The 26,493-nt window shown below is 37.7% G+C and overlaps 3 protein-coding genes across 6 annotated transcripts; 2 read left to right on the top strand and 1 right to left on the bottom strand.

Annotated features, from left to right (window-relative positions):
- The first annotated feature begins 3,501 nt into the window (after positions 1–3,501).
- LOC137710402 (pectin acetylesterase 8) lies at positions 3,502–8,918 on the top strand. Of its 3 annotated transcripts, XM_068449409.2 has the most exons (14): positions 3,502–4,029; positions 5,096–5,220; positions 5,330–5,412; positions 5,569–5,698; positions 5,878–5,957; positions 6,071–6,157; positions 6,235–6,359; positions 6,439–6,499; positions 6,622–6,675; positions 6,766–6,843; positions 6,960–7,065; positions 7,196–7,341; positions 7,438–7,587; positions 8,736–8,918. In XM_068449409.2, exons 2-14 carry the CDS (start codon positions 5,100–5,102, stop codon positions 8,829–8,831), a joined length of 1,317 nt encoding a protein of 438 aa, XP_068305510.2. In that variant the 5' UTR covers positions 3,502–4,029; positions 5,096–5,099; the 3' UTR covers positions 8,832–8,918. The 3 variants fall into 3 exon arrangements, with proteins under 3 accessions (XP_068305510.2, XP_088552210.1, XP_088552211.1); XM_088696084.1 differs by lacking the exon at positions 8,736–8,918 and having other exon boundaries at positions 5,330–5,479; positions 7,438–7,895; XM_088696085.1 differs by lacking the exons at positions 3,502–4,029; positions 8,736–8,918 and having other exon boundaries at positions 5,304–5,479; positions 7,438–7,895.
- Positions 8,919–10,665: 1,747 nt separating this feature from the next.
- Positions 10,666–10,883, bottom strand: LOC148696475 (uncharacterized). The gene has a single exon (XM_088695226.1). It carries the CDS (start codon positions 10,816–10,818, stop codon positions 10,666–10,668), a length of 153 nt encoding a protein of 50 aa, XP_088551352.1. The 5' UTR covers positions 10,819–10,883.
- Positions 10,884–12,439: 1,556 nt separating this feature from the next.
- On the top strand, positions 12,440–20,589 carry LOC137710987 (uncharacterized). 2 transcript variants are annotated; one of them, XM_088696083.1, is made up of 7 exons: positions 12,442–12,634; positions 12,758–13,075; positions 14,588–15,625; positions 15,957–16,151; positions 16,237–16,391; positions 17,460–17,570; positions 20,207–20,589. In XM_088696083.1, the coding sequence occupies exons 2-7, from the start codon at positions 12,884–12,886 to the stop codon at positions 20,265–20,267; spliced, it is 1,752 nt and encodes a 583-aa protein (XP_088552209.1). In that variant the 5' UTR covers positions 12,442–12,634; positions 12,758–12,883; the 3' UTR covers positions 20,268–20,589. The 2 variants fall into 2 exon arrangements, with proteins under 2 accessions (XP_068306276.1, XP_088552209.1); XM_068450175.2 differs by having other exon boundaries at positions 12,440–13,075.
- The last annotated feature ends 5,904 nt before the right edge of the window (positions 20,590–26,493 follow it).

Below are 26,493 nucleotides of genomic sequence, written 5' to 3'. Positions count from 1 at the left end.
TTCATTGAACTTGTAAACCTTCCAAACCACACTCTAGGAGATTGTTTCAAACCATACAAAGCCTTTCACAACCTGCATACAACACATTTTCCAGGAGATGGTCTGATACTAGGTGAGAGATCCATATAAACTTCCTCATTGAGATCATCATGAAGGAAATCATTCTTAACATCAAACTGCAACAAAGGCCAATCCTGGTTTGCTGCTAAGGATAGAAGAACACGCACAATATTAAGTTTGACAACAAGAGCAAAAGTCTCATGATAGTCCATGTATAACCCTTAGCAACTAATTTGGCTTTATACCGGTCAATAGAACCATCTGCCTTGTGCTTAATAGTGAGCACCCATCTACATCCTATAGCTTTCTTCTCGTTTGGTAAAGGAACCAAGTCCCAAGTAGAATTCTTTTCTAAGGCTTCTATCTCAACTCTCATGGCAATAACCTACTTAGGGTTAGACAAAGCATCGTGCAATTTTGTTGGGATTGATACATTAGATAGCTGACATATATAAGATGCATATAGTTTGGACAAACGATGAGTAGACACATAATTGTTGATAGGCTATTTGGCTTTGGCATGTATATCAGGCTTATATTGTACTTTAGGTTTTCCACGATTAGCTCGTGGAGGCAACTGATAAGTAGAAGAATCATCAAAATTTACCTCATGTATGTCACTATCTTGTACCAAAGTCACTGGACGAACCATCATTAGGCAACTTGTTAGACATACCAGAAGCATGTAACCGATCATCAGAAGGTAATTCATCAGACATACTAACAGGCAACTCGTTGGGCACATTTGATCTGTCGTCAGTAGAAATAGTTTTGGGAATGACAGGTGACCGATCACTATCTATAGCCGACTGATCAATATCACACAATATAATAGGTTCTAGCCCCAACTATGCCTGCAACACATCATCCATACCATATCTTCGAATCTGCACTTTACTCCCCCTCTCCCCTTGAAGTGAAGAGTCGGAAGATGGCTTCACAAAATACGAAACTTCATCGTGGAAGGTGACATCCATGATAATATAAGTTTATGAGTCAGAGGATGATAACACTTATAGTCGTTCTGATTGTTAGCATACCCAATAAATACACATCAGAGAGCATATGCATCAAGTTTACTCCGCTGATAAGAGTAGACATGCACATACGCAATACACCCTAACAGCTTCGGAGGAAGTTTTGATACAGAAACAAGAGAAACATATTTTTGTAGCACATCAAGAGGTGTCTGAAAATCAAGAACCTTACTTGGAACACGATTTATCAAATACACAACAGCCAAAACATCAAGACCCCACAAATGATTAGGAGCACATTTATCCAACATCAAGGAGCGAGCAACCTCCATTATTTGACGATTCTTTCGTTCAGACACACTATTTTGTTGGGGTGTAAATGGAGTAGTCGTCTGGTGAATAATACCCTAATCACGAAAAAAACATGCCAAAGTGTGATTCATATATTCTCCTCCGTTATCAGACCTAAAGACTTTAACTTTCGTCTAAAACTGAGTAGACACCATTGTACAAAATTCTTGAAGAAGCAAAGGAACATCAATCTTATTCTTCATCAAGAACACCCAAGTTAATCGAGTACAATCATCAATAAAAGTAATAAACCAATGGAATCCATTAGAAGTAACCTTCGTCGGACCCCACACATCAGAATGTATTAAGTCAAATGGCAAAGTATCTTTAGAATCACTTATGGGAAAGGAAGCACGATGACTCTTAGTCATGACACACGTTTCACACTTGAACTCTAAATCACTACAAGTGCGAAACAAAGAAGGAAATAGATGCTTCATATAACTGAATGATGGATGTCCCAATCGTCGATACCACAACCAAATTTGATGTTTGTCATCCACTTTAGCACTTAAAACTTGATGATTATTTGAACCGGAAACAACAGTATCCTCCATAATTAAGATGTACCAACCTCCTATTCTTTTACCACGACCAATTATTTTCTGAGTTTGAATGTCTTGAAAATAACAATACGTAGGGTAGAAGTGAGCATAACAATATAAGGTATCAAGTAGTTTTCCTACCGACAAAAGATTGCACTTAACATCAGGAACAAGTAAAACATGAACCAATGATAAGGTCGGAGTAAGAGAGATAGTGCCTTCACCATTCACAGGGGAAGGTGCTCCATTTGTAATAATAATATACAGATCACGAACATAGTCACATAACTCATCAAACACTCTAAGGTCACTAGTTACATGATCAGTGGCCCCAATATCAATTATCCAATTATTTGTTCCACCAAGATGTATAACAACACTACGATTATATTGAGCCATTGAAGTAAATCATGAACAATAAAGGCACAAAAGATACGCAGTGGAATGAAAACAATTTATCAGAACACTATAGCAGATCATTGTTCACAATACTGTAGCAGATAATTGTTTTACGGCACTATAGCAGATTACTGTTTACGAACACTGTAGCAGGCCACCGTTCATGACACTGTAGCAAGGGTTGTACTGTAGCGCGGCACTATTCACTTGCTTCCTGTTTTTTATTATTTTTATTTTTTCCAACGAAGGAAATTACGACAAGGTGGGACACAAAATTAAAGCACACAAGTCACCAAGAGCGAACTGCTTTGATGCCATATTAAACTAAACATGGTAAGTACCAACAATATATATGACAATATTTGGGAATTTCTTATATATACATTAATCTCCAAAGTGAAGTATATATAGGAGTTACAATTGGTTTTACATATGCACTTCATCAATGTGAGACAACAGACTACTATTTACACTTTAACTAATATATAACTTGCAACACCCGCACCATGTAGAATTAAGATTGAGATTGTTGCTACGAATCTTGGTCATGCCAGAATCCAACTCAAGGAGAAAAAAAATGTGCGATTAACACATAATGTAATGTTGATAATGTGTTACAAAAGTAAACTCAAACTACAACGACAATTGATAATAGTCAGTTTGCTCAAAAAACTTGGTTATTTGACATGTGGTTTAATATTATAGTGGATAGAGTGTTACCTTCTACTAGTGCATCTAGAATTTGAAACTTCATATCAATGGTTGTAGTGGCGATCTTTAATTTTTCTTTTAATTGGGGAAAAAGCCTAACTATAATTGCTTCCTTAAAAAGTCACCAAATATGATGAATTAGGTACTCAAAAAGAAAAAAAAGCGTAAAAAACCCGATTTGCAAGTTTGAATTAATGTTTTGCCTCATGAAAGCTTTATATGCCTGGCAGTCAGGCTCAGTATGCAGGCATACAGATAGTACATCATATGTAATTATATAAGCAGATGAAAGTTTTATTTTCTAAATAACTCTCCACTTGTATAATAATATGTGGTGTACTATTTTATATTCAAGAAAACATGTTGACAAATCTCTTCTTTAGTGGAATTTGTTGTCGTGGCTTTTCGTTTTCTTTCGAGAGAAAATTATAACCTCACCAACCGCCCTAAACTTTCATTTTCTTGTCATTCACTGAGAAACAAGTAGAGGGTTCTTCTCATAAGAAACAGGTAGAGGATTCTCCGCCCTATGGACACTATCTCTGTCTCAAATAAAACACAGCGTAATACGATAAGGTTCGTTGCAGCAGCAGATGTAAGCAGTCGCCAGTGGAGGCTTTCCTTGTCATCTGGGTCGGGTCATAGTCGATGAGGAAAGGCCCAAACCCGAGTCCATATCCAATCATTAACCCTTTTCTTAGGGGAATGGTTGGGAGGGAACGAAAATAAGTGTCGGCTCTCGGGTTCGCTGCTCCAAAAACTCAATAGAAAACTCTCTCTCTCTCTCTCTCTCTCTCTCTCTCTGCATATATATACAAAAACTTTGCAAACGAACTCTCATCACTCTCTCCATCCTTTTCCTTTGGCTACCATTGCATCACTCCTCCAACCCATCAATTTCGATCTTTTGTTTCGACTTTCGACTTTCGACATCCATTTACTGAAACTGATCAACTGGGAGGTTTTCTTTCTTTATTTCATTTCAGGTACATTATGCCGTTTCTGGTTTTGCCATAATAATAAGCTATTTTGTTTCTGTTGTAAACAACGTTTTTATTTCATAAATTTGGATCCACTTTTTCCTTGTTTGTATGCTTAACAGCATCAACAACCCACATTATATATTTATATATGTCTCTGTGTGTGTGTGTATATTCATTAATGTCAGTCAGCACGTTGGCATTGCCGTCTTTATTTTTTCAGTTAGCACTCTCCTTTTTAAGAGAGTTTAAGAGAGTGTTTAAGTGAGCTATTAATAATTCTTCTGTGTGTATATCAAAATATATGTATATTTCTTTGTGTGGTTGAAGTTGAACTTGGATTTTCCACTGAACCAAGGCCAAGGGTGAGTTGGGTACTTTGAAGCAATATCAAAGATGGGTTTTTTTTTTTTTTTTTTGTTGGGTTAGATTGGATTGCAATGCTTCCATTTGGGTTTCTGTTTTTTTCTGAGAAAAATCCATTTGTTTATGTCAGCCAATAGATTTCTGAATGATTTTGTTAGCATTTAGATTTAGAAATGTTTGCATATATAATATGATTGATGAGTCTGTTTTTATTATTTTTCTTTAATATAATTTATTATTATTTTGGTAACTTTACCTTTTCCGAGTGTATAATGTTGGCTTGATGTAAAAGGAGCCACCTAGTTTTGAAAAGAACCAACTTTATGGCCTTGAAATCTTGATACCTTGCAAAAGTTGGAAAAAGCTCTTTGTTGCTAATGCTTATCCTTGACCATTAAGCAATACGAAAGCTGAGAATTAAACTGGTTTGGATCATTCAAGGAGGATCGGTTCTAGTTAGATATTCTGGGATTTTTTTATTTTTTGTTATGGTGGAAAGCCTGCAAACTAGATTCCCTTTCTTTTACTTACGTATGTATGTATGCATGTTGTAGACACAATATATCGATGATTGTCCCAGTAGATGTAGATTCTTGATTGATTTTGTCAATTGGTTATGCCTCTAAATGAATTTCTCTGGTGTCGTTGGTGTTTTCTTTTTTCCTTCGATTTTGTTTTTAGTATATTGATTTCTTTATTCGTATAGGCAGATGGCTGGTGCAAGATTAGGCCAATGGTTGTTTGTTCTAGTATGTGCAGTCATGCTGCTGAAAGCAGCCGGATTACCTGTGGGAATAACTTACGTTCATAGTGCGGTTGCCAAAGGAGCCGGTTAGAAACTCTTGTGCAAATACGCTGATGAGAGTAATTTCCTTTTTTTCGAGTTTCATTTTCAAAACAAATATTTGATTTAGGATTTGGAATTTGACATGTTGTGCAGTTTGCTTGGATGGGAGTCCCCCAGCCTACCACCTTGATAAGGGATATGGTTCAGGAATTAACAATTGGTTGGTTCACATTGAGGTTTGTCCTTTTCTCTCAGCTCCCAGTACAGTTTCTTTCACAAGATAAGAGGAACAAAAAGAAGAAGGTATATCGACAGTTTTCATGAAATCTGTGTATTTGATAGCTCGTGAATTTCTGATGCCGTAATTCTTCTTCCTTATGTTTTGTTCTTAGGGAGGAGGATGGTGTAACAATATCACAACTTGTCTTGTCCGTAAAAACAACCGTTTAGGTTCATCTAAGAAAATGCTCAAGGAAATTGCATTTTCAGGGATTCTGAACGGCAGGCATATGTTTAATCCGGGTTTGATATCTATTTTCGCTAATCAAGATTTAGTACTTCTTGCCATTGTTTAAACAATTTTCCTTTTTTACGATGAAAAGCTTAGTAGTATAGTTGATCGATATAGCTTTCATTCTTCTTTTGTCTGTTGAGTTCCTTGCTTTTTACCAGTAGAACTAAAAGTCCATATTCCATGCCAGACTTTTACAACTGGAATAGAGTCAAAGTTAGGTATTGCGACGGGGCATCATTCACTGGTGATGTTGCAGCTGTAAACCTAGTAAGTTACCTTCCAAGTAGCAGTCCGAGTTTGCAGACACCATTTGTCCTGAATCTGGGTCTCTCATTTCATTTCTGATTGTGGGATTATCAATGAAATAACAATTTGAGCAGGCCACCGGTCTTTTCTTCAGAGGAGCAAGGATTTTTCGTGCCGTCATTGAAGATCTATTAGCAAAAGGAATGGGGAAGGCTAAAAATGTATGACCCCTTAACTGTCAACCATTTCAGCTCTGTTGTCATCAGCTCTGACGACTTGCTAGCACATTTTACTGCAGGCTATTCTTTCTGGTTGTTCTGCTGGTGGATTGGCATCCATTCTTCACTGTGACAACTTCCATGCCCTCTTACCTGTTGGAGCTAAAGTGAAATGTGTTTCAGACGCTGGTTACTTCATTAATGCGTAAGCTCACGCTTAGTACCTTGTATTCCGATTCCCAAACTACACGAGAGTTGCTTATCCACCTGGTAATGAATTGCAGGAAGGATGTTTCTGGAGCACGACACGTTGAACAGTTTTTTAGTCAAGTGGTTGCAACACATGTATTCCCTCTCTCCTTCTCTCTATATAAGATGCGAAAAGAGAGTTTCCCTTATTTGTCAGCCCTTCCTAATGTGGTTCAAATATTAATCCACGTTGCTTCTCATTGTCAATCTTTGTGTAGGGTTCGGGGAAGAATTTGCCTCCATCTTGCACTTCAAAATTGAGTCCAGGTTTGGTAAGTATTTGATATTTGTAAAGATTTTCAATTGCAACTATATCCTTTTCATTTGTAAATTCTAATGATACTTTTGAAACAATAATCTAGTGCTTTTTCCCGCAATATTTTGCCTCACAAATCCGGACGCCAATGTTCTATGTAAATGCAGCCTACGATTCATGGCAGGTTAGCTTATTCTTTCTGTTACGAACTCTGCTAAGTTGCTTCCCTTATATTTCAGTTCGTCGTCTATTTTTCCTTCTGATTTCCTCTTATTACTTGATCTGATTGTGTCCATCCAGATAAAGAACATCTTGGCACCTGGAGTTGCCGATCCCCATGGGACTTGGCAGAACTGCAAGCTTGACATAACGCATTGTAAACCCACTCAACTCAGAACCATGCAAGGTACGTAATTATAAACGCCAGAAAACTAAGCCAGTATCAACGGACAGGCCAAGGCCATCCGGCCTTCAGAAGTTTTCAAGCCGAAACAGAAATTAGTTGATCCTGGTTGAATACTTTGTCTCGTTTTCAGATTTCAGGGCGCAGTTTTTAAGTGCAATTGGTGGTGTGAGCGGCTCTCGATCAAAAGGAATGTTCATAGACTCTTGCTACGCACACTGCCAAACTGAACTGCAGGAGACATGGTTAATGCCCGACTCTCCAGTACTGAACAAGACGGTAAACATCAAACACAGCTTTCATTCATGCATCTTCCATGACTTACTGCTATACATTAGTTCTAATTTGTTGTTAAAACTGTATTTTCATCTGCAGACGATTGCAAAGGCAGTTGGAGACTGGTTCTATGACCGAACTCCCTTTCAAAAGATTGATTGTCCTTACCCTTGCAATCCCACTTGCCATAACCGTAACTTTGATCCAAATCACCACCAACACAGTAATTTCGCCAAAATGTCGAGAAAGGTATATCAAACATAGAAAATAGATTTATCAATTTGTGAGACACATATATATTCATTTTTACTAGCTAGATTTATAGGTCAAGTTAATTATGTCGAATACGAAAGAAAAGAAAATTGTCATTGATCAAGTAGTACGAAAATAACGGCAAGGCCACCACGGCACAGAAGCTTGTGTGCCGGGTGTGTCTTCCCTCATTGTTTATGTAATTGGTCATTAAATCTCGGTTGTATCCACATTCTTCCACCTTTGATTCAGTATCAAAAGACAATTTATAGGGCAATTCAATGAAATACGACTTATGAGTGTAACTTTTGCGGGACCGTAAGCAAGGTCATTTCTTTTAATTTTGGGCTTGAAAATCGTTCAAGGCCAGCCGCCAAAAGTAGGGTCTGCCACCTCTTCTCTGCAGCGTCTTTAGCCGTTGTTCCCCTCTTCTCTGCTCTATGTTTGTTTCCTTGGTTGCTGCCTTCTGGTAGGCCTCCCTGTGTTTTTGGCTCCGGCCTTGGTTACGAACCTTTCCAGTTTCTCCAAAAAAAAGTAGGGTCTCTCACCTACCGCCATTTCTGAGTGCGGACTACCTTTTCCGGACCTTGCTTGCCGACCAAATTCGGACCGTTGGATCTGATTTCAACGGCTGAAAACAATTCAATCAAAGCAAGCTTAGTGTCACAATAAAACTGAATTCAGGGTCCTAAAAAGTAAAAACCCGTATAATTCACGGGTAACCTTGAGAAATTTTGGGAAATCCCTCGTGTTCCTCTCGCGTCTCACTCTCTCGTCTCTCTCTAACTCTTAACTCTCTGCTCTGCATGACCGCATCTCACCCTCGCAGTCACAAGTGGAGATCTCACATTTAATTGACGCCGCCGTCTCCGTCACCGACGGAAGCTAAGTCCAGCGTCATCCTCTCCTCAAATTGAATCCAAGATTTGAAATTGTAGTTGTTTTTAGGATTCGGGTATTGGGTTTTGGTGGGTTTTGATGAATTTGGCATCAATTCGATGGGTTTTTGGGCAGATTAAATTGGTTTATGGGGGTTTTTGTTATTAATACCAGATTAAATTTAGTTGATATTAAGGGTAGGATTGAATTCCGTGGACAGGAAAGGATTGAATTAATTTTGAACTGGCTGCTGTTGTTAATTGCAGAAGGAATTTCCATGGCTGCTCCTGATTTTCGTGCACCTCCTTGGCTTTCCAATTTTCCATGGCTGCTGCTGGTCGTCGTTCGATTTTGGTGTATGAGCATAAATTGGTAGTTAATTGTAGTGTATAAGCATGAATTGATTGTTTTCCATTGAATGGAATGCTGGTCTTAGAATTTAGCCTCCACCTCCTCCTTGTCGGCCACGGTCGAGTAGCAGGTCACCACTCTTTCTCTCTCAATTTTGGTCTCTCGTTGTAACCATGAACCCTAATAGAAAAAGGCAATTTTAGATAACAATTAGCGAGCTTAATTATTAGTTCATTGAAGAAAAGAAAATAGATCGGAACAAGATCCAGCCCTATGGAGGTTGCTTAGAAAAACTGAACAACAACGAGAGAGGATAGAAGGTCGACGGCGGTTGTTGCGATCGTGCTCAGTGGAGTTTCTTCGTCTGTTTCTTAAAGTTACATTTTAGGGTAAAATGGGAAGTTTAACAGGCAAACTTTTAATTTGAGATAATATTTGAGTTCAAATAAAAGAATCCGGTTCCTTGTGGCATCCTCTTTGTGAGGATCCCGAAGATCCGTGAATTATATCTGTTTATCATACATCGTGCGATCAGAAATCATTTTAAATATTTTTAGTTAAAATTCAATACAAACAATACCTGATAAAAATTGATCGCATGATGTACAATGAACGGACACGATTTACAGATTCTCAGGATTCCCACCAAAAGGATCCGAAGAGGATCTTATACTGGTGGCAAATCACGATTATCCATTTTTTCTGAGGACCGGAAAGACTCATAGAGGCATTTCAACCTCCCTTACCCACAAGTCTGGCTTCCACACTAGCAGCTGGTTTCGAACCCAAGACCTCTAATTTTTAAGGAAGCCTCGTAATCTGCCATTTACCACTGGGCCACCAGTTCGTGCTTAAAATTCATAATTTTTTAGTTCTTTTACACTTTAAATATGCTTTTTAACCATGGCATTGTCGTGTCGCACAATCATTGGACCTTAATTTTTTGTGAGCCATATGGCTTTTGATGTGATTAATTGGGAGTGTTTGACGGCTGAGTATGTCTATTTTACCATCATCATCATCACCAGTACTGCTTAGTTTTCTAAAATCAGTTTAGAAGTCCTACGAATTTGTTGCCCGAATATGTGGGATTTGCTTTCTGCGGGTCTTGTGGTCATTTGGACGGGATATGCTGAAGCTTTTTCGAGTTGTGGATAAGGCCGCACCAATTTTTTTTTTTTGAACAAACGAGGCTTAGCTTTACGATGACTTATCAATAATGTGGTTTAAATTCGTTTTTGGTAAGAATCGAACCTAATACCTCTTACTTATTAGTGAAGATGAATATCACTAGCCCATAGTACTAAGAATACCAAATTCTTCTTTGGTCACACCATTTTAGTTTCTAGCATTGTTTATTCTTTAAATATGGTTCTCTATCTTGTTTTTTTTTCAATCTTTAAAAACACGGCAAAGAAATTCTGGTAAAAAAAAGGCGCCCGCCGGCATATAAAAGAGCAAGAGACTTTATGAGAAAGTTTGTGTTTTACATAGAGAGAGAGACCTAATATTTCATTGGCTATTAACATCTATTAAGGTCCCCCAACCCCTCTCCATTTGATACTTTGTAACTATTTATAGCTTCTCAGTTGACGTATCCCCAATTTTTAGGTGAATCACGTAATCTTTTAGAGCAGTTCCACTGAAGGTGGGATAGGCCGGCACACAGCCAAAAAAAGGGCCCGGCACTTAGCCTAGGTTGGTCTCCAGGCCATCCCAAAATTGACAGACCTTGGGACTGGCCTGTATGACGCCATGCTGACGCTAGCTCTTCCCACAACCTTCAACCTCCAACAGGAGGACTCGAACACCGGGAGTGGATTGCCCGGTGGCACGAGGGGTGGATCAAGAAGAAATGTCCTCGGCGGTGTGGAAGAAAGTGGCAGAGCAAAGAATAGAAGTAATAAATGCAAAGATCCCCAAACCAACCATCGCTGAAACTTCGACCACTGCCAAATCCAGTAAGCTCTGAATGCTCAATCCCATCATCCACATCATTTCTTTCTAAGTTTAACACCTGATTGGCAAACTGGAAAATTTGAATTGAGTTTTTATTTTTGTTTTTTTTTCAAATTTCAGCTTGTGATAGGATTGTGTTGCTCCGACTCCATTTACAAAAGCTGAGGAGGTAAGGACGCATCAAAGGAACAAAAAGAGAAGGAGGAAAGAAATGCAACAAAATTACAAAGAAAATTTCCCGGAATCGGGAAGGGGAACTTCCACTTTTTTGGGATGGTGTGCTTTGCGATTTTATAATAAAAAATAATAATATTTTAATAAAATTGACTAGGCTATTTTTTGTTAGGGGTGAAGATACATTTGGCCTATTACTGTTCATTGAGATTTATCACTGTTCACTGAGTGGATAAATGCGCTGGGTGCTGGCGCATTTGTGTTAGGGGTGGAACTGCTCTTAGTGTTAAATTTCTCGTTTACAACGATCATGTAACATTATTTGACCATCATAATCTTTTGATAACCATAACAGTTTTTAGCGTCAACATTAGCAAAGTTTGCGTAGGGTGTCACATGGGCATGAGCAGTGTTTAGTGGTAATATGGTGGTGTTTGAGAATGAATGATTACCTGTAAAAAGATAATGCTAGAGAGACCAAATTTGCAAACCAAATGATTTGTCACTAATTAGAGATAAGTATGTTAACCGGCACTTAATTAATTGGACATCATATGGTTTGCATATTTAGTTTGAAAATTTTGGCCCCCCATCATTACCCCCTGTAAGAATGAGTTTTCAGTTCCTTTTATAAAGGGTAATGTCAAGGAGACCAAATTTCTAAACCAAATTTTGTGAATCAAATGATGTGGATGTTGATGATTGAACTATTACTTAAGTGTTGATTAATGTGTTTGTTTCCTATTTGTGACACATCACTTGGTTTGCAAATTTGATTTCAAAATTTGGTATCCTAGGTTGGAGTGAAAAAATTTGGTTCCTCCAATCCTCTAACAAGTAAACCTTATAACCATGTTGAGAAGCTTTAGACACCATCTTTGCTCACCATCAATAAGGGAGGAGGGGAACCTGTAAGAAAACATTCCGACCTCAAGTCAGTCTTTATTCAAAATGGTTGTAGTACATTGTAAAGCGATCTGATACTTTTCTCTTCCCTCCTCCATGCTGATGGAGTTGTTGGCCTTTTGTATGCATTCAAGCCTTGGGCTCGAAGTCCCGCTTTCCTTATATTTCTCCATGTTTCACATTCGTGGATGTATTTGATCATGCTCATTTACTTTAGCCTCACTCCCCATGTTTAACATGCTAGTTGCTTGTTTAGTGGAAGAGTAATTTTTTTAGCTCCCACACCTTTGATCATGCTCATTTACTTTAGCCCAACTTTGTAGAGTTGGTCAATGTGGGATTGAGGTTTAATGTGATGTTGGCACTTGTCACGTCATGAACGTAAGAAAGACTATAAATTTTAGGAGATCAAATTGGTGCACATGTCTTTTGTTCTTTCTATTTCTTAATTTTCACGTTTGAGTTTAGATGGACGGTTTTTGAGTTGTGCAAAATATAATAGAAAGAAGTCGGGCTCGACCCAAGGCCCAAGGCCCAAGGACGAAGACGGGGTGAAAACCAATTTTGAATCCCGCAAAAAGAGGCAGAGGGAACGCCACTCTCTCTGCTTTCATGTCGTCCTCTCAAAAAGACGAGTCAGTCGTCAGTCACTCACACCCAAAAAAAGCCAGAAACCTCCATTTCCACATCTGCCATCTCTCTCTCTCTCTCTCTCTCTCTCTGTCCTCCTCCTCCTCCTCCTCCTCCCTCTCTCTCTCCCCTCCCCTGCAAGAAAGTATAACTTCTTCTCTCTCTCTCTCTCTCTCTCTCTCTCTCTCTCTCTAAATTTTATCACTTTTTGTTATATCGATAAAAAGGTGAAAATGTTATTGAAAACCAAATCTTCTCCTCCCCGCAGCTTCCCCCGCTCCATGATTCCAGATCTCAAATGCGTGGTTCATGATGTAATTTGAATCACATTTGGAGGGTCAAGTCTTAAGGGCATTGGACTAGTGGACCCGCCTGGCCGGACGGAGGGAAGAAGATGGGATCGAGTGGCAGCAAAGCGACGTCGTCGTCGGCGGCGGCATTATCTTCCTCGACGTCGTCGTTTGGTGGAAATGGCCGGAGCCGGAGGTGTCGATCCAAATCCAAATGCCGCAGACTGTTCAAATCGTATTCTTGTTTGGGACTCGGAACCAAATCTCGATCTCACGACAGCGACGACGAACACCAGGTCCCTCCTCTTTGTTTTTCGATTTAAATTTGATTCCTGTTTTACCCCTGCATTTGAAATTTTATTTAATTTTCTTTGAGTTTGAGCATCCATGTCTGAATTTTCATTGGGATTTTGGAGCACAATCTTTAATTTTACTTCCTATTTTATTAGCAACAGAAGACAAAAAAAAATATTTTTTTTGTTCTTGGTTTGTAAAATGCTGCCTAAAAGTACGAGTTTTTGAACTATTATTTTTAATTATATACATGTTAATTAAATAAAGCTTTAGTTGTACTTTTGGTTCTGGACCGGTGTCAAGGTTTGGATAAGAGTATTAAAATGGTGGAAAAGAAGATCGGAGAGTTGCGTTTCGCTTTAAGAAATGTATTCCACTGTTATTGTTAAACCATTTTTGGTTTTGTTTTGGTATAAAGTCAAAATATGGAAGTAAAAGGAGGGTTTTGCTTTTTATTTTTCTTTCTAATTTAGCCTTGTTATGTTGCCTCAGCTCTTGTGAAGCTGAATTAACTTTTCCCATGTAGAAAGTTCCTTCCAAAATCAATAATGTAGCAATCTCTTCCAAGGCTGCGTTGTGAAAGGTGGCTACCCTTTTTAGCAACGTTCCATTCTTGTAGTAAGAAAACACATCTACTCTCGGATGTATTTAGGTCTCATGATGGAGTGGTTCTCTCATGTAACCAATTTATTGGACGGTGACGCTAGTAGGACTACATGTTGTTTGCATGAGAGATTCTCTCCTCGTGATGAGAATCTGTATAGAACCTAGCAGTCCTTTCTATTCCAACCTGGGTCATCCTTCCTCCCCACCACCGTCCCTGTAAACAACCTGTGTAAGAACTTACAGTCATCTCCTTAACCTCACCTGTTATAAACAATCTGAGAACAGTTCTTATAGGTTGTACTCAACCTCAGGAAACAAGACATTTGAATTTATTTTCTGAAGTATAAATTAGGATTGTGAGGAAAAATTTAATAGCTTACCAATGCTAACCCAAACCTTAAAGAATAAATTTGTAGTTAGTAACCTTCAGATGTGATGATTGGAAATCTATTAAACGTTACACCTCCAAACCCTTAAACAATGTTCACCGACATCAAAGCTTTTAGCTTTTCTATCTTGTTAGCAAGCGAAGAAACTACGGAATGAAATCCAAATACATATTGAATCCCAATATCCATGGGTACTATGTAAAGTTTCTCACCAAAGATGTATTTCAAAGAGGAGCATGCCTGCCGTACATATAGGGTATTTTATAAACCAGCAGCAATCACATTTTACTTGTAAACCTTTAACTGTTAAAAAAAGTAGCTGGCTTTTCACGTGGGACTTTCTTTATTCATGGTTGCTTCTGTTTTCCTATACAAGACTGCTATCTTTTCCCTGCTACCAAACATTGGTATTTGGAAATGTTTCTGATATGTTGTCATTTGAAATTTGAATCTTTTTTATATGGCTGGTGTTAATTGGCCACAAATTATTTAAGGAACTAAATTGGACTCATGCTTTAGGTTTGTGATCATCGGAACAAAGAAATCAGGGATAATGCTCCATGTGGAAGCCTGAATGACACAGTGCCAGATCATGCAAACATTGAATATTTCAGGAAGGTTAAAGTTGAACAACCTGATGAAATGCCTTGTATATCTCCAAATGTTCAGCTGAATGAATGGGGTCAGGCTAGTATCACTGATACTGCTTCCAGAACTGCTAGCAGCTCTGCCCAACCTTCTGCTTCTTCAACTATGAACCCTTCAAGTCGTTTCCTTTCTCGCTTTAGCTTCATTCCAGGTAATGTAAGCTTCAGGTTAAGCCGGGCAACAAGTTTAGGGTCATCCAGGTCTTATCCTCTATCTTCGACAAGTGTCACGAACAATGAGGATGAGCTTCATCTACATGCAAGGCCCGCTAACAGTTTGATAGATACAGATGAAAGCCAACAAACCAATGACTTTCTTCCAGAATCACAGGTTAATAGGATGCCAGCACATATTTATAACGACACTTCTGGCAATGCACGATTAAATACTCTGGGATCTGGTTTTTCTGGCCTCTTGCAAGCTAACCAAACAAATCCTTCAAGACGTGATGCTGGTAGAAATGCTAATGGTTCAATAATGGGCGTTGGTGTAAACTCGTGTTCTCCTAGAATTCATAATGAAACAGGAAGCAGCAGAACTAGACCTTCTGATAGACGTTCGGGGGCTCGGGAACCTGTTGAACGGAATGTTCGTTTCAGCAGAACCTTAAGTGTTGGAAGACTTCGTGACAGGGTACTTCGTCGATCATCATTATCTGATTTAACGTTTTCTTCTTTGCAACAAGAAGTGAGAGATACAAATCAGGGAGATGATACACGGAGTTTGGAACCTGAAGGTAATGTTGTAAACTCCGAAAATGGGTCTGGTTATCCATCTAATATTTCTAGTTCATTGTTTGGCATTCAAGACTATGGAGTGGAAACATCAAGACCAAGAGAGGCTAGGTATCATGATCTACTTGAACACAGATCAAATTTCCTAGAGCGGAGGAGAAGAATACGATCTCAGGTTTGTTTCTTTTTCACACAGTAATTTTTGCTGCTTTGAGTGAGATTCAATGGAACAATGAATAGTAATTGGGCTCATGATCTTCTAAACGGATGTTTAATAATTGCAACCTTACGCTTATTGCTAATCCAATGCACCAACCAGTTGGCTGCCCTTTTATGGACATTATTATGCCCAATGTTCCTGGTGGTTAGTTTATAGGTATAACTTGTTCATAACTTTGTTAAAGGGACCATATAAACTTCTTACAATCTGTTCTTGATACATTTTCCTCACTCTTTTATTTTTTCTGTAACATTTTGGTTTGCTGATGCACATGTATATGTTGTAGGTTCGTGCACTTCAGCGGTTGGGGAGCCGCTTTGAAAACGTGCCTGGACATGAGAGGTCTTGTATCTTATCTGGTCAACAGAGAACAGGTCGTTGTACATGTCGTACGAGTAATCGAGATGCCGGTCCAAATGATGACAACAGTGCTAGGGCTAGCATATCAAGAATAGTTATGTTAGCTGAGGCTTTGTTTGAGGTAATGTTAATATGTGATTACCTTTTTGTCGTTGTGTTTCCTTACTAATTATATAACTTGAACCGTTTGAACGTAATTTAAATAGGTTCTGGATGAAATTCACCAGCAATCCGTGGTTTTATCTTCCCGACCTTCTGTATCATCAATTGGATCTGTTCCTGCTCCTAATGAAGTTGTGGAATCTTTGCCTGTCAAATTGTTTTCGAAGTTGCAAAAAAATGAGTATGAGGAGGCTGCACAGTAAGTATCTAAGTCTATCTGATGTTCAACATTCAGTTCACTGTATATCTTTTAAGGATGTGGCTGGCCTGATTCAGTGTGTTGACAGAGTAAAAGAATCTATCTGCTTCCGTTTTTGAGATGCAATGAATGTTTAGCTAAGGAAATCTGTTCCACTACTTTCTTTAATCACTGAACAAAATATTTAAGAATTTTACATAGATTTTCATAGTGCTAGTTCATAAGAGTAGAGCTTGTGTATATATAAAAATTTAAAATAAGAGTAGATTTTCACAGCATTATTCATTGCTGAGCGGCTCTTACGTGCCCAACCATATGTAGAACCTCAGTAGTTTCTATCCATATTTGAAAAGCATTCTAAATCACTAGAAGCATGAAAACGGCTATTATCACAGCATTGTTTAGTGCTGTGTGGCTTCTGAGTGCCTAAAAATATATGGAATCTCAGTATATGTCCATTTGAAAAAGCATTCTAAATCACAAGAAGCATATTGTCTTGCAATTAATACTTGAACCTCCTGAGTCGAGTTCTACTTCCTTGTTTTAGATTATTCTCATTTTTTTTTACAAGAAATAAACTGCCATAATGGATAAGCTTGTCAAGCAAGCCAAAAATAGTACAAATTCATTTGCAATCCCTATGGAGCATCCAGATGACTGTCAATTAGTGGATTGAGAGGACGTTCCTAATGCAATGGTTTATATATTTTAGGTTATGAACTTATCTTTATCTTTCCTTGCTCGTCTCTACTTGACTTAACATTAGTTTTTAGAAAATGGTACCCAAAAATAGTTAGTAACTTGTGTAAACATGTGGATGTTGGTATTACATTTATAATTTGATATGTGTGTTGTTGTAGGTACATTATCTCTCTATTTTTAGCAAAATGAAGTGTCTTTAGAAAGACGATTTTTATGGGCTGATTATAACATGGTTTCGATATCTCTGTTTGATTTTTTGTTTCCAAAATGGCATTTTTTTAGGTTAAGAAAAGGAATGTAAGTTGCATCCCTTTAATATAGAAAGAGTTTAATAACTTTTGCTTTGTGTATCCTTTAATGCAACAGATGCTACATATGCCTTGTGGAGTATGAAGAAGGAGACAGAATGAGAATACTGCCTTGCCATCATGAATTTCATAAAACTTGTATCGACAAGTGGCTCAAGGAGATTCACAGGTTCAAATACATTTTCTGCTTTTGAATATTCTAATATGACCAGTTTAAACAGACACGTTCTTTATTAACCTGAATAACATGTTGTGATGAGTGCTATTGAAGTATACTTTTATATGTTCTGGCCATGATAATGTTGAAGGGGGTTTTGCTAAATTTATTGTACTAGTTGGGTTGGAAAAGAATAAATCATTGGATAAATTGTCCTTCTGGGTTTTTGCGTGTTTAGTAAATTAGTAGTGCTTGCATGGTAGTTGGTGCTTGGTGATCTGATACATGCTGGTCTTGGTAACATAAGCTTGAATTTGGAAATGGTGGTTATTCATGGTAATATGTTGAAGTTAACCTGACGATGATGAGAACGCATATTATGCCCAAGACCTTTAGCTCAAGTGGCATTGGGAGGATGGGGAAATGTTTAGGTCCTAGGTTCAAATCTTGTCGTAATAAAAATGAAAATTCCTTTCAGTTGTTGCTGGAATGGCCATTTTGTTTGATTTGATATGTTCTTTTTTTTTTTTTTTTGAACAAATTGTTTTGATATGTTAAACTGACCATTAACGCTCCAATTTTAGGTTACATTAATTATTTCTTTATTCATTTGTGTGTCATTCCATATACATTCCTTCAACTATTCTTCAACTTCTTCATTCATATTTTCTCCTCCATACTTTTCCCCTTTCTATAGCCAAAAAAAAAAAAGTAAAAAAAAAAGAATACTATTGACCAAAAACCAAATGGTTCAAACAAGCCCTTAGCTCTTCTAGGTGAGTGTATTATTCATCATGAGGTTTTCAGGCTTTGCACAGCCAAATGGGTTTTTGACTTCTTTTCTTGTTGAGGAGCTGCCAGTGTTTTAAAAAGCGCACCTTAAGACGCACCTAGGAGGCTTAAGAGGTGGGTGACCATTAAAACCTCTGCCCAGCGGGAGTAGGCTTAAACTTGCCTAGACGTGGTCGAGGCGTTTGACTGGGCATCCTTTTTGTTTAAAAGTTGCCGAAAAGTTTTAGTTGCAAAGTCGCTGCACTTTGAAGAACATGAAGAAGAGAGTCTTGTTTGGAGTGATTTCTTTTGCTGATTTTTTCGTTTTCTTTATTATTATTATTTTTTATCTCTTTAAACTGTCGCATTGACAGTTGTTCCAAGTTGTTCAGCATATTCCCATTATATTCTCCAGCATATTCCTTTTTCTTAGACTTTTGTTTTTAATATTATTTTATAGATCTTAAGAGACTCAGAATAAGACATTTTTATAAAAGCATTTGATAACCTTATATTATTCTTTCCTTAAAAACGTGGTCGATACTTATTTTTATGTAACGTTATATATTATTCTTTTTTTTTTTAAAAAATGTTAAATTATCCTTATAACGTAGTCTTAAAAAGAGAATAACAAGGATAATACAACTTAAAAAAGAAGAGAATAATATATAGCTACAAAACAAAAAATAAAAACAAAAAGATATTTTTTGTCTTGTTTTAAGGAAAGAATAATTTAAGGATATAAAATGCTTTTATAGAAATGTCTTATTTTAAGTTTGATCTCTAAAATAATATTAAAAAGAAAAAGTCTAATGAAAGGAATATGCTGGACTACTTGGGGAATGTGTTGAATAACTGTCAGTGGATCAGTTTAAAGAAAACCAAAAATTCAGCCAAAAAATAAGAAAATGAAAAATCAGCTAAAAAAAAAAAAACTCCAAACGAGGCCGTCTTCTTCATGTTCTTAAAGTGCAACGTCTCTGCAATTAAAACTTTTAGATTTCAGCAACTTTTAAACAAAAATGATGCCCAGTCAACGGCCTCAGGTGCGCCTCGACCACGTCTAGGCAAGTTTAAGCCTACTCTTGCTGGACAGAGGCGTTTTCATTGTCGCCCCACCTCCAATGCTGCATAGGCGCGGTTTTTAAAACACTAGTTTGATCTGGCGGCTTTCTAATTAACATCTCTTTCCTTTCCAATGGGTCTTTCTTTCATATGTTTTATAGTTGGAGATAATTTCTTTCTTGATTTACTTTTTCATTTCCCTCTTTTAGCTGTACTTGAACTCGGCGCTCAAATAATTTTCTTGGAAACACAAGTCCTATGTATCTCACTGCCACTGATTGTCTGATTGTTGATCGCAACTAATGAAACACTGATTAGCTGCATTATTTGGTTTCCATGATAAGTTTTGTAGTCCTCCCAGTTTTGACAAACGATAGCGTTATTGAGTTAAATTATTAGTCTTTAGGGGGATTGGGATGAACCTGCACTAGGATGCATAGGCATGATTGCTTTCCGTCATTGCGGTAAAGCGTCATCTGCCCAATTCTTGGTCATTGATTCTCATACATGTCGCAGCAGCCAGTTTTCCTTGTTTGGCCTAACAATATAGAATGGAAGTTTAAATGTAGTACATTCAAAAGATGCCTTGGGATTGTATTTTATTTCTGCATTTGATTTTATCGAACACCATAGATATTACAAGAGCCATTTGTTTCTTCGTGCCACCGCTCTAACTAATACAATTACGAACTGATAAGCTAACTGATGGTGCCTGAAGTATCAGTGCTACTAGTTGCTGACATTTTCAGTTTGTATTCATATATTTTGGTGCTTCTTCGAATGGAAAAGTCTAACTTGTATGTTGTGTGCAGGGTATGCCCTCTCTGTCGCAGGGATATCTGTAGATCTGATGAATTGCCGGCAGAGAACTGAGACGGTGATTTTTCACTCTTCTTCTGGAGGCCTATGGACAGACAAATGCGGAGCAAAGCTTTCCGAGGCAACTTTAAGAAATGTTTGTTTGTATCATATTTGAGGAAGTTCAGTTCTTTTCTGCCCGCCGTTAATTGCACTCATTGCAAATGTAGAAATGGACTGAACTACTTGTAACCGGCATCACCTCCGGCAAGAGGGAAAGGGAGGAAATGAGAGTCCCTATTGTTGTATCCCAAATTCTGTGCATTCCGTTTGATTCCTGATTTTGTTATTGGTGAATTTGTAGTGGAAATATATCAGGCACATGAATTTCTTTTCACCTTTGATATCGAATTCAACGGTGAATGACAATGCATTCCTTGGTCTCCAGATTACCAAGAGAACATTGTTTTAGATCCACATTAGGTTTTAGGGTGTTCAGAGTTAACAAAACAGATATGAATTAGAGCGAGGACGAAAACAAAAAACTTCTCTGTAAAAATGGTAGCTACTTTCATGCTGCCGCATTTTAAGAGAAATTGTTGGATTTTGATTTATTGGGACCATGACATGTGGCATCTTGGGTGGCTAGAAGGATCGGAATGCCCATGGTCTGTGAAACATAATCTGACAGCCTAGGGTTAAGCTCATTAAGGATATTACTTGTCTTTCAAATAAGAAAATCCTAATTCAAGTCAAATTAGGATATCATGGGATTAGGCAATGTAATTCTAAAAGGATTGGATATCTTATCATTGATTCTCTCTTAGATAGTTTCTCGATTTAATTAGAATTACTCTTCTACAAGGATTCTCAAGATCTCTACAAATACTCTTGCATGAGTATTTTCTCTAGATTCTCTAATCAATCACAACTGAACATACATCTCTCTAATATTCTTTCTACACCTAATAGAGGATCATCTTCCATATGCACCACGCTACGTATATGTGTAGAACATCCATGGCGAAATCATCTTCTTAACGCCTCGACGTAAACTAATCGGCATCACATCAGGCAAGAGGGAAATGGAGGAAAGGGGAGTCCTCATTGTTGTATCATTAATATTTGTGCATTCCAGTTGTTTCCTGATTTTGTTAATGGTTAATTTTTAGTTCAAATATATCATGCACATAAATTTATTTCCACCCTTAATATCGAAGTTAATAATGAATCACAATGCATTCTTTGGTCACCAATAGACCAATTTTTTTTTAGATTCAAATATAAGTTTTAGGGTATTCCAAGTTTTAAAAATAGATATGAATTAGAGAGAAATGACAAAATAAAAAAACTTCTTGAAAAGTGGTCTTTGGATGCTTAAATTAATTATTGCTAAAACACGCCAAGTTGCACTCAATTTGATATTAATCAGTTCTATGATGCCGTATTTAAGAGAATCCGTGGGACCATGATTTTTTGGAACTATGACACGTGGCACTTTGGGTGGCAAGAAGGACCAAATGCTCATAGCCCAGAAGCGTAGTCTGAAAACCTTTGTTTGACATGCTAGGATTGAGCCCACTAAAGATATTACTTGTCTCCTAAGTAAGGAAACCCTAATTCAAGTCAAATTAGGGTGTCTTGATATTAGGCAACATAATTCTAAGAGGATTGGATATCTTAGCCAAAACTCACTTCTAGATAGTCTCCCGATTTAATTAGGATTACTCTCCCTACAAGTATTCTCAAGATCTATATAAATTCTCTAGCTTGAGGATTTATCAAGGGACTCATCTCTAGATCCTGTAATCAATCACAATTGAAGATACATCTTTCTTACATTCTCTCTACATCTAATAGAGACTTGCCTCTCATATAACCGCCGTCTACGTGTAAACAGTCACGGAGAACTCATCTTCTTAACATCCCCATCATAGACTATTCGTCAAGGATGGATCACGATGTATTGCGCATCACATCATTCTTTCTTAGAATTACACCAGTGATTTGTTTCTATATCTGGAGATATATAGGTAGTCCAATTCGGATTCAATCACACCCCCAGTCAACCCCATTCTCTCCTCACTGGATATCATGGGCAATTATGTCTGGATTTCGCCTCCGTCCGCGGATGTGGGTAAATTTGGTTCCAACTAAGTGGTGCTTTTATTGAGAGTGAACTCATATTTCCCCGGTTAGCGACCTTTTCCACGAGCGATGAAGAAAACTATAAGATCTTGAATGAAGCTTTGACTTAGCTCTAGAGAACAAATCTCTCACAGTTTGTAATAACCACCTATTCTAACGACTCACATGAAGAATGCTTTTTTAGTAGACTTGTTGTTACTATTGTTCGTAATCAATGATTGTGGCTTTTCAGAAAGACACAAAAAAAGACGGTTTCTAATGCCCTTAGTTATTTCTTCCAATATGTTATTGCTTTGAAAAGTTTGCATCGTTGGACTAACTCGTTTTAACACCACTATGGTGGAGCCAGTAATTCCGACAACAACACAACTGCTATGACGAATATAACAAAGCTCCATCATGAGAAGAAATTCACTAGGGGGCAAAGCACCCATAGAAAAAGCACAAACATCAATTCAAAATAGAGTAACGATCATACTTCCAAGCCAAGAAGCAAAGTCGGGTTTCTACTTATGCTCGCCCAAATTATCATAGAAGAAGTTGTATTTATTATTTTTCAAAACAACTTATGGCAACACCTTTTTTCATCGCCATAGGACTCTTCCCTTTTTGCAAAGAAAGGTCGAGGAGGTAGACATCAACGAAGCAAATAGGTGGAACACCCACAACTTCGAGATAAAGAGTTCAAAATGCGAACCAACACCTCATCGCAAGTTTGACTCGTAGACCTCTCATCTGAAGTCTACAATCAACTATTCATGCAACCTATCCCAAGTCTTTCGAACACTTTGACTGGGTTAAGTGCTCGCAAAGCTCTGGAGGCAATGCATACCCGTCAGAATTGCATAGTTGTGACGAAACGAAGATTTCAGAGCCTTCATGGTTTTGTCCAGTGACATGCCATATATGCCTAGAAAGCTAAGAAGTAGAGCTATAATCTTCTTATTTTTACAAAATTTTCCAAGTGACAGGCTAAACTGTACTTCCTTAGAGTGAGTTAGATTTTTATTTTTTATTTTTTTTATTTTTTTCCGTACACCATATTGAAGATACGCATGAAAACTTTATGTAGAATTTTGCAGAATTCAATTCTGAGTTACGTGAAAAGTCGTTTTACCACTTATAGTGGAGATTGGAATTCTCTGCTAATTCCTCAAGTTGTTCCTCCTAACTCATATCAAATGATGTACAACACACCGTAACAACCTATGAGTTCAAAATATACACAATCATGATCAAGTTAACGGTTAACCTAAGGGTTCCAACCAATGCAAGTCCGCTCCGACAAGCTAAAAACTAATGTCACTAGCAAAGCACAGCGTGACAACTCCACACTTGTCCTCTTCTACTACTAGCTTGTAAAGGAAAAGGATAGAGGGCATGCTATCTGGAGTAAGAAGAAAAATTTCATGAATCCAAATGACTCCTACACCACATGACAGTTATGGATCTGGACTTCTATACATGAAGAAGTTCGATCTAGATTCCCATGCAATATCTATTCCTAGATATCTTATGGGATTCTTGAATGTGTCATGCCCCAAAAAGGGGCAGGTAACAGTACCACACTTTATTAGTAACGCAATACTATAGTGTTAAAATCCAACACTGTAACACTACATTCCTAATAGAACGTAAAGCTATTTGAGGGGAATAAAATAATATATTTTTAAGCAATATGGAAGCGGAAATCATTTTGGTAAAATGAAGAACAAAAGGGCAATTGAATTTGGATAAAATTTTTACATAGGAAAAGAACTTCACAATCTACAACAAAACCAAAGAGTTTAAGGTAATCATCGTACTAAACCAACTCTTTGGTACAATTTGAAAATGCAAAACGTTGAGTTTGGCTACAAAAATCCCTTTAAGACGGTGAGGCAATGAACAACCGAGAAGTTGACAAGTAACAAACAACGCTTGTCCCGACTTTAGTCCAGAATGTCTATTTGTAGGTGCACTGGTCCTGTAATAAAGTAGGGGTGAGCATCACAAACGTTCATTGCTCCCCCTCAGGGAATCCACCCCAGCTAGGTTTGAAAATAGTATATGACACTTTATATACTATAAGAAAATGATTGATGCACAACAAAAGCTTTGTTTAGTTTTGAATATAGATTGTATGCTCACACAATTTCCTTTTAAAAAGAAAATAGGGATCCCAATAAATTGTTACATGCCTGATGACCGGTCTAATGACCAACTACCCCCTTACCTGGACCAACTCCGAACGAACATACTTATGGTAAGGTGTAATGAGAGTGTCCTTTAATGCTCTACTCTTAGATATCCTAGTACCTCTTCTAGAAAGGTAGCGATACTAATCCCTTCATAGTAGCCCCTCCGGTGGTTTAGGGGATCGAAACCCAAGGCGGTCGTTATGCCCCATTCACTCTCAAGTCATCACTTTAATTTGTAGCATAAAACAATCATGCATATCATGATATAAAATAAAACCATTTTTCCTCATGGTTCTATCACAACAAATATATGCAGCTTTCACAGGCATTGATATATTTACATATACATACGTGCACAAAATTCCATAACTAGGGTAAGTGAGGATCCCCCTACTTGGTCTCCAAGCCAAGCAAGCAATATTCCTCACCAATACAAGCTTGAATCGAAGATTTAAACCTAATTAGTCATAAACCCAATCTAAACGAATTATTCAAACCTAAATAATAATTCCTCAAAATTTACTTTAGAATGTTGAGTTCGATTCACTGAACATGTAGGCGAAAACCGTTCCTCAATCGGAAACCCGGATTGAAAATTACGAATTTCAAAAGATTAATAGAAATTTTCTTCTCTGCAAAGGCTTAACATGCATGCTTGCATGTAACCATGTATCTCAACACATGGTCCAACCCGTGCACCAGTTGGTAACCAAAACCAAAGGAATGAAGTCCCTATTTATAGGGTAAAAAGGCGGCTACCAATGTAATTCGATTGGATGGTGTGATGGCAAGGATAAAACCAATGGACCTATCTAGTTCTTCAACAAGCTCCTGCGTGTAGGTTTGGGAGAAACTTATTCCATGCATGCAACACGTATTGAAATGGTCCATAGCTTAGTGATCAGCATGCCATGCAAAGTTGACAACAAGGCTCTTGATAATTCTTATAAATTAGCAGCATGGTGGAGCTTATCAATATATAACCATGAATAAGCTACTAGGTTCTCTTGCGGAAGGTGGCTGTCAAATTGATCTACACATGGCTAATTCCATCACTTGTGGCTGCCATGTGTCCCTTACTCATTGGTTTAACATGTAAATCACCTTAAAAATTCATCTTAGTTCTAAAAGGTAATCCGAAAAATGCTACGAACTCTTAATGACGTCCACTTTCATCTCTTTACCTCAAAATAATCTTTGAACTCAAGTAAAATTATCACCCATTTAAAATGAACTATAAATTATAAAATTCGTAGGTACTCCAAAGTTCATAAAAACACTTCTAAAATTTTAGGGTCTCACATAATGCTTCATCAAAATTGAACGAGGAAAATAACTCGAAGGTCCATCCGACGGATGAAAAACCTTGGTCCAAACCATGGTAGTACTCCAAAAGATAAGTACTTACTATTATTTTTATTTGTATATATGATTAAATGCATATTTAGGATAGGATACCGCAATGATCTGTTTAGATTCTTGCGTGACTTTGTTTGTTCTTTCTTACACCATTCCTTTCGGTACATTGAATACCCTAAATTCTAGAATAACACACTTCATAATTGAAAGTCTAATAATTCAAAGTGATTGTGTCAGAAGAGTCTTATTTTGCCCATTCCCTAGTGTTCAGTTAACAGCTTGGAAGTCTCGAGCTATATTAAGCGCGATTACGATAGGTGGGCTACAAACACAAGGACATGGGCACTAATTCTAGAAGTCCAACCCACCATTTGGCATTCGAAAAGTTTATACAACCTAAGGGTTGTGGCTTCTAATATTCAAACATGGACTCTACATAATTCAAGGGAATAATCAAAGGTGATCTAGAAATTATTCGAGGGGTGGCTCTAAACTCCGACCCTGAGTAGGATTACTTCTATCTTCGACCAGTGCACTAAGTCAAGTACGTTTAGCGGCACCATGTGTCTAATGCAAGTCTGGAGGAGGCATCCAGACTAAGAAATCTTCAAGAA

Source organism: Pyrus communis, chromosome 6 (genome assembly GCF_041283825.1).
Source record: "Pyrus communis isolate YQ-2024b chromosome 6, ASM4128382v1, whole genome shotgun sequence".
Lineage (NCBI taxonomy): Eukaryota > Viridiplantae > Streptophyta > Magnoliopsida > Rosales > Rosaceae > Pyrus > Pyrus communis.
Note: the sequence above shows the minus strand (reverse complement) of the source record. Positions and strands in the feature narration are given on the sequence as shown.

Bases quoted from the DNA above. Each gene is read 5' to 3' on its own strand.
- LOC137710402 (XM_068449409.2), top strand. From the start codon at position 5,100: ATGGCTGGTGCAAGATTAGGCCAATGGTTGTTTGTTCTAGTATGTGCA. The intron at 6,500-6,621 runs GTATTCCCTCTC...ATCTTTGTGTAG, and splicing joins GTCAAGTGGTTGCAACACAT to GGTTCGGGGAAGAATTTGCC. The intron at 6,844-6,959 runs GTTAGCTTATTC...GTGTCCATCCAG, and splicing joins CAGCCTACGATTCATGGCAG to ATAAAGAACATCTTGGCACC.
- LOC148696475 (XM_088695226.1), bottom strand. From the start codon at position 10,818: ATGATGTGGATGATGGGATTGAGCATTCAGAGCTTACTGGATTTGGCA.
- LOC137710987 (XM_068450175.2), top strand. From the start codon at position 12,884: ATGGGATCGAGTGGCAGCAAAGCGACGTCGTCGTCGGCGGCGGCATTA. The intron at 15,626-15,956 runs GTTTGTTTCTTT...TATATGTTGTAG, and splicing joins GGAGAAGAATACGATCTCAG to GTTCGTGCACTTCAGCGGTT. The intron at 17,571-20,206 runs GTTCAAATACAT...TGTTGTGTGCAG, and splicing joins TGGCTCAAGGAGATTCACAG to GGTATGCCCTCTCTGTCGCA.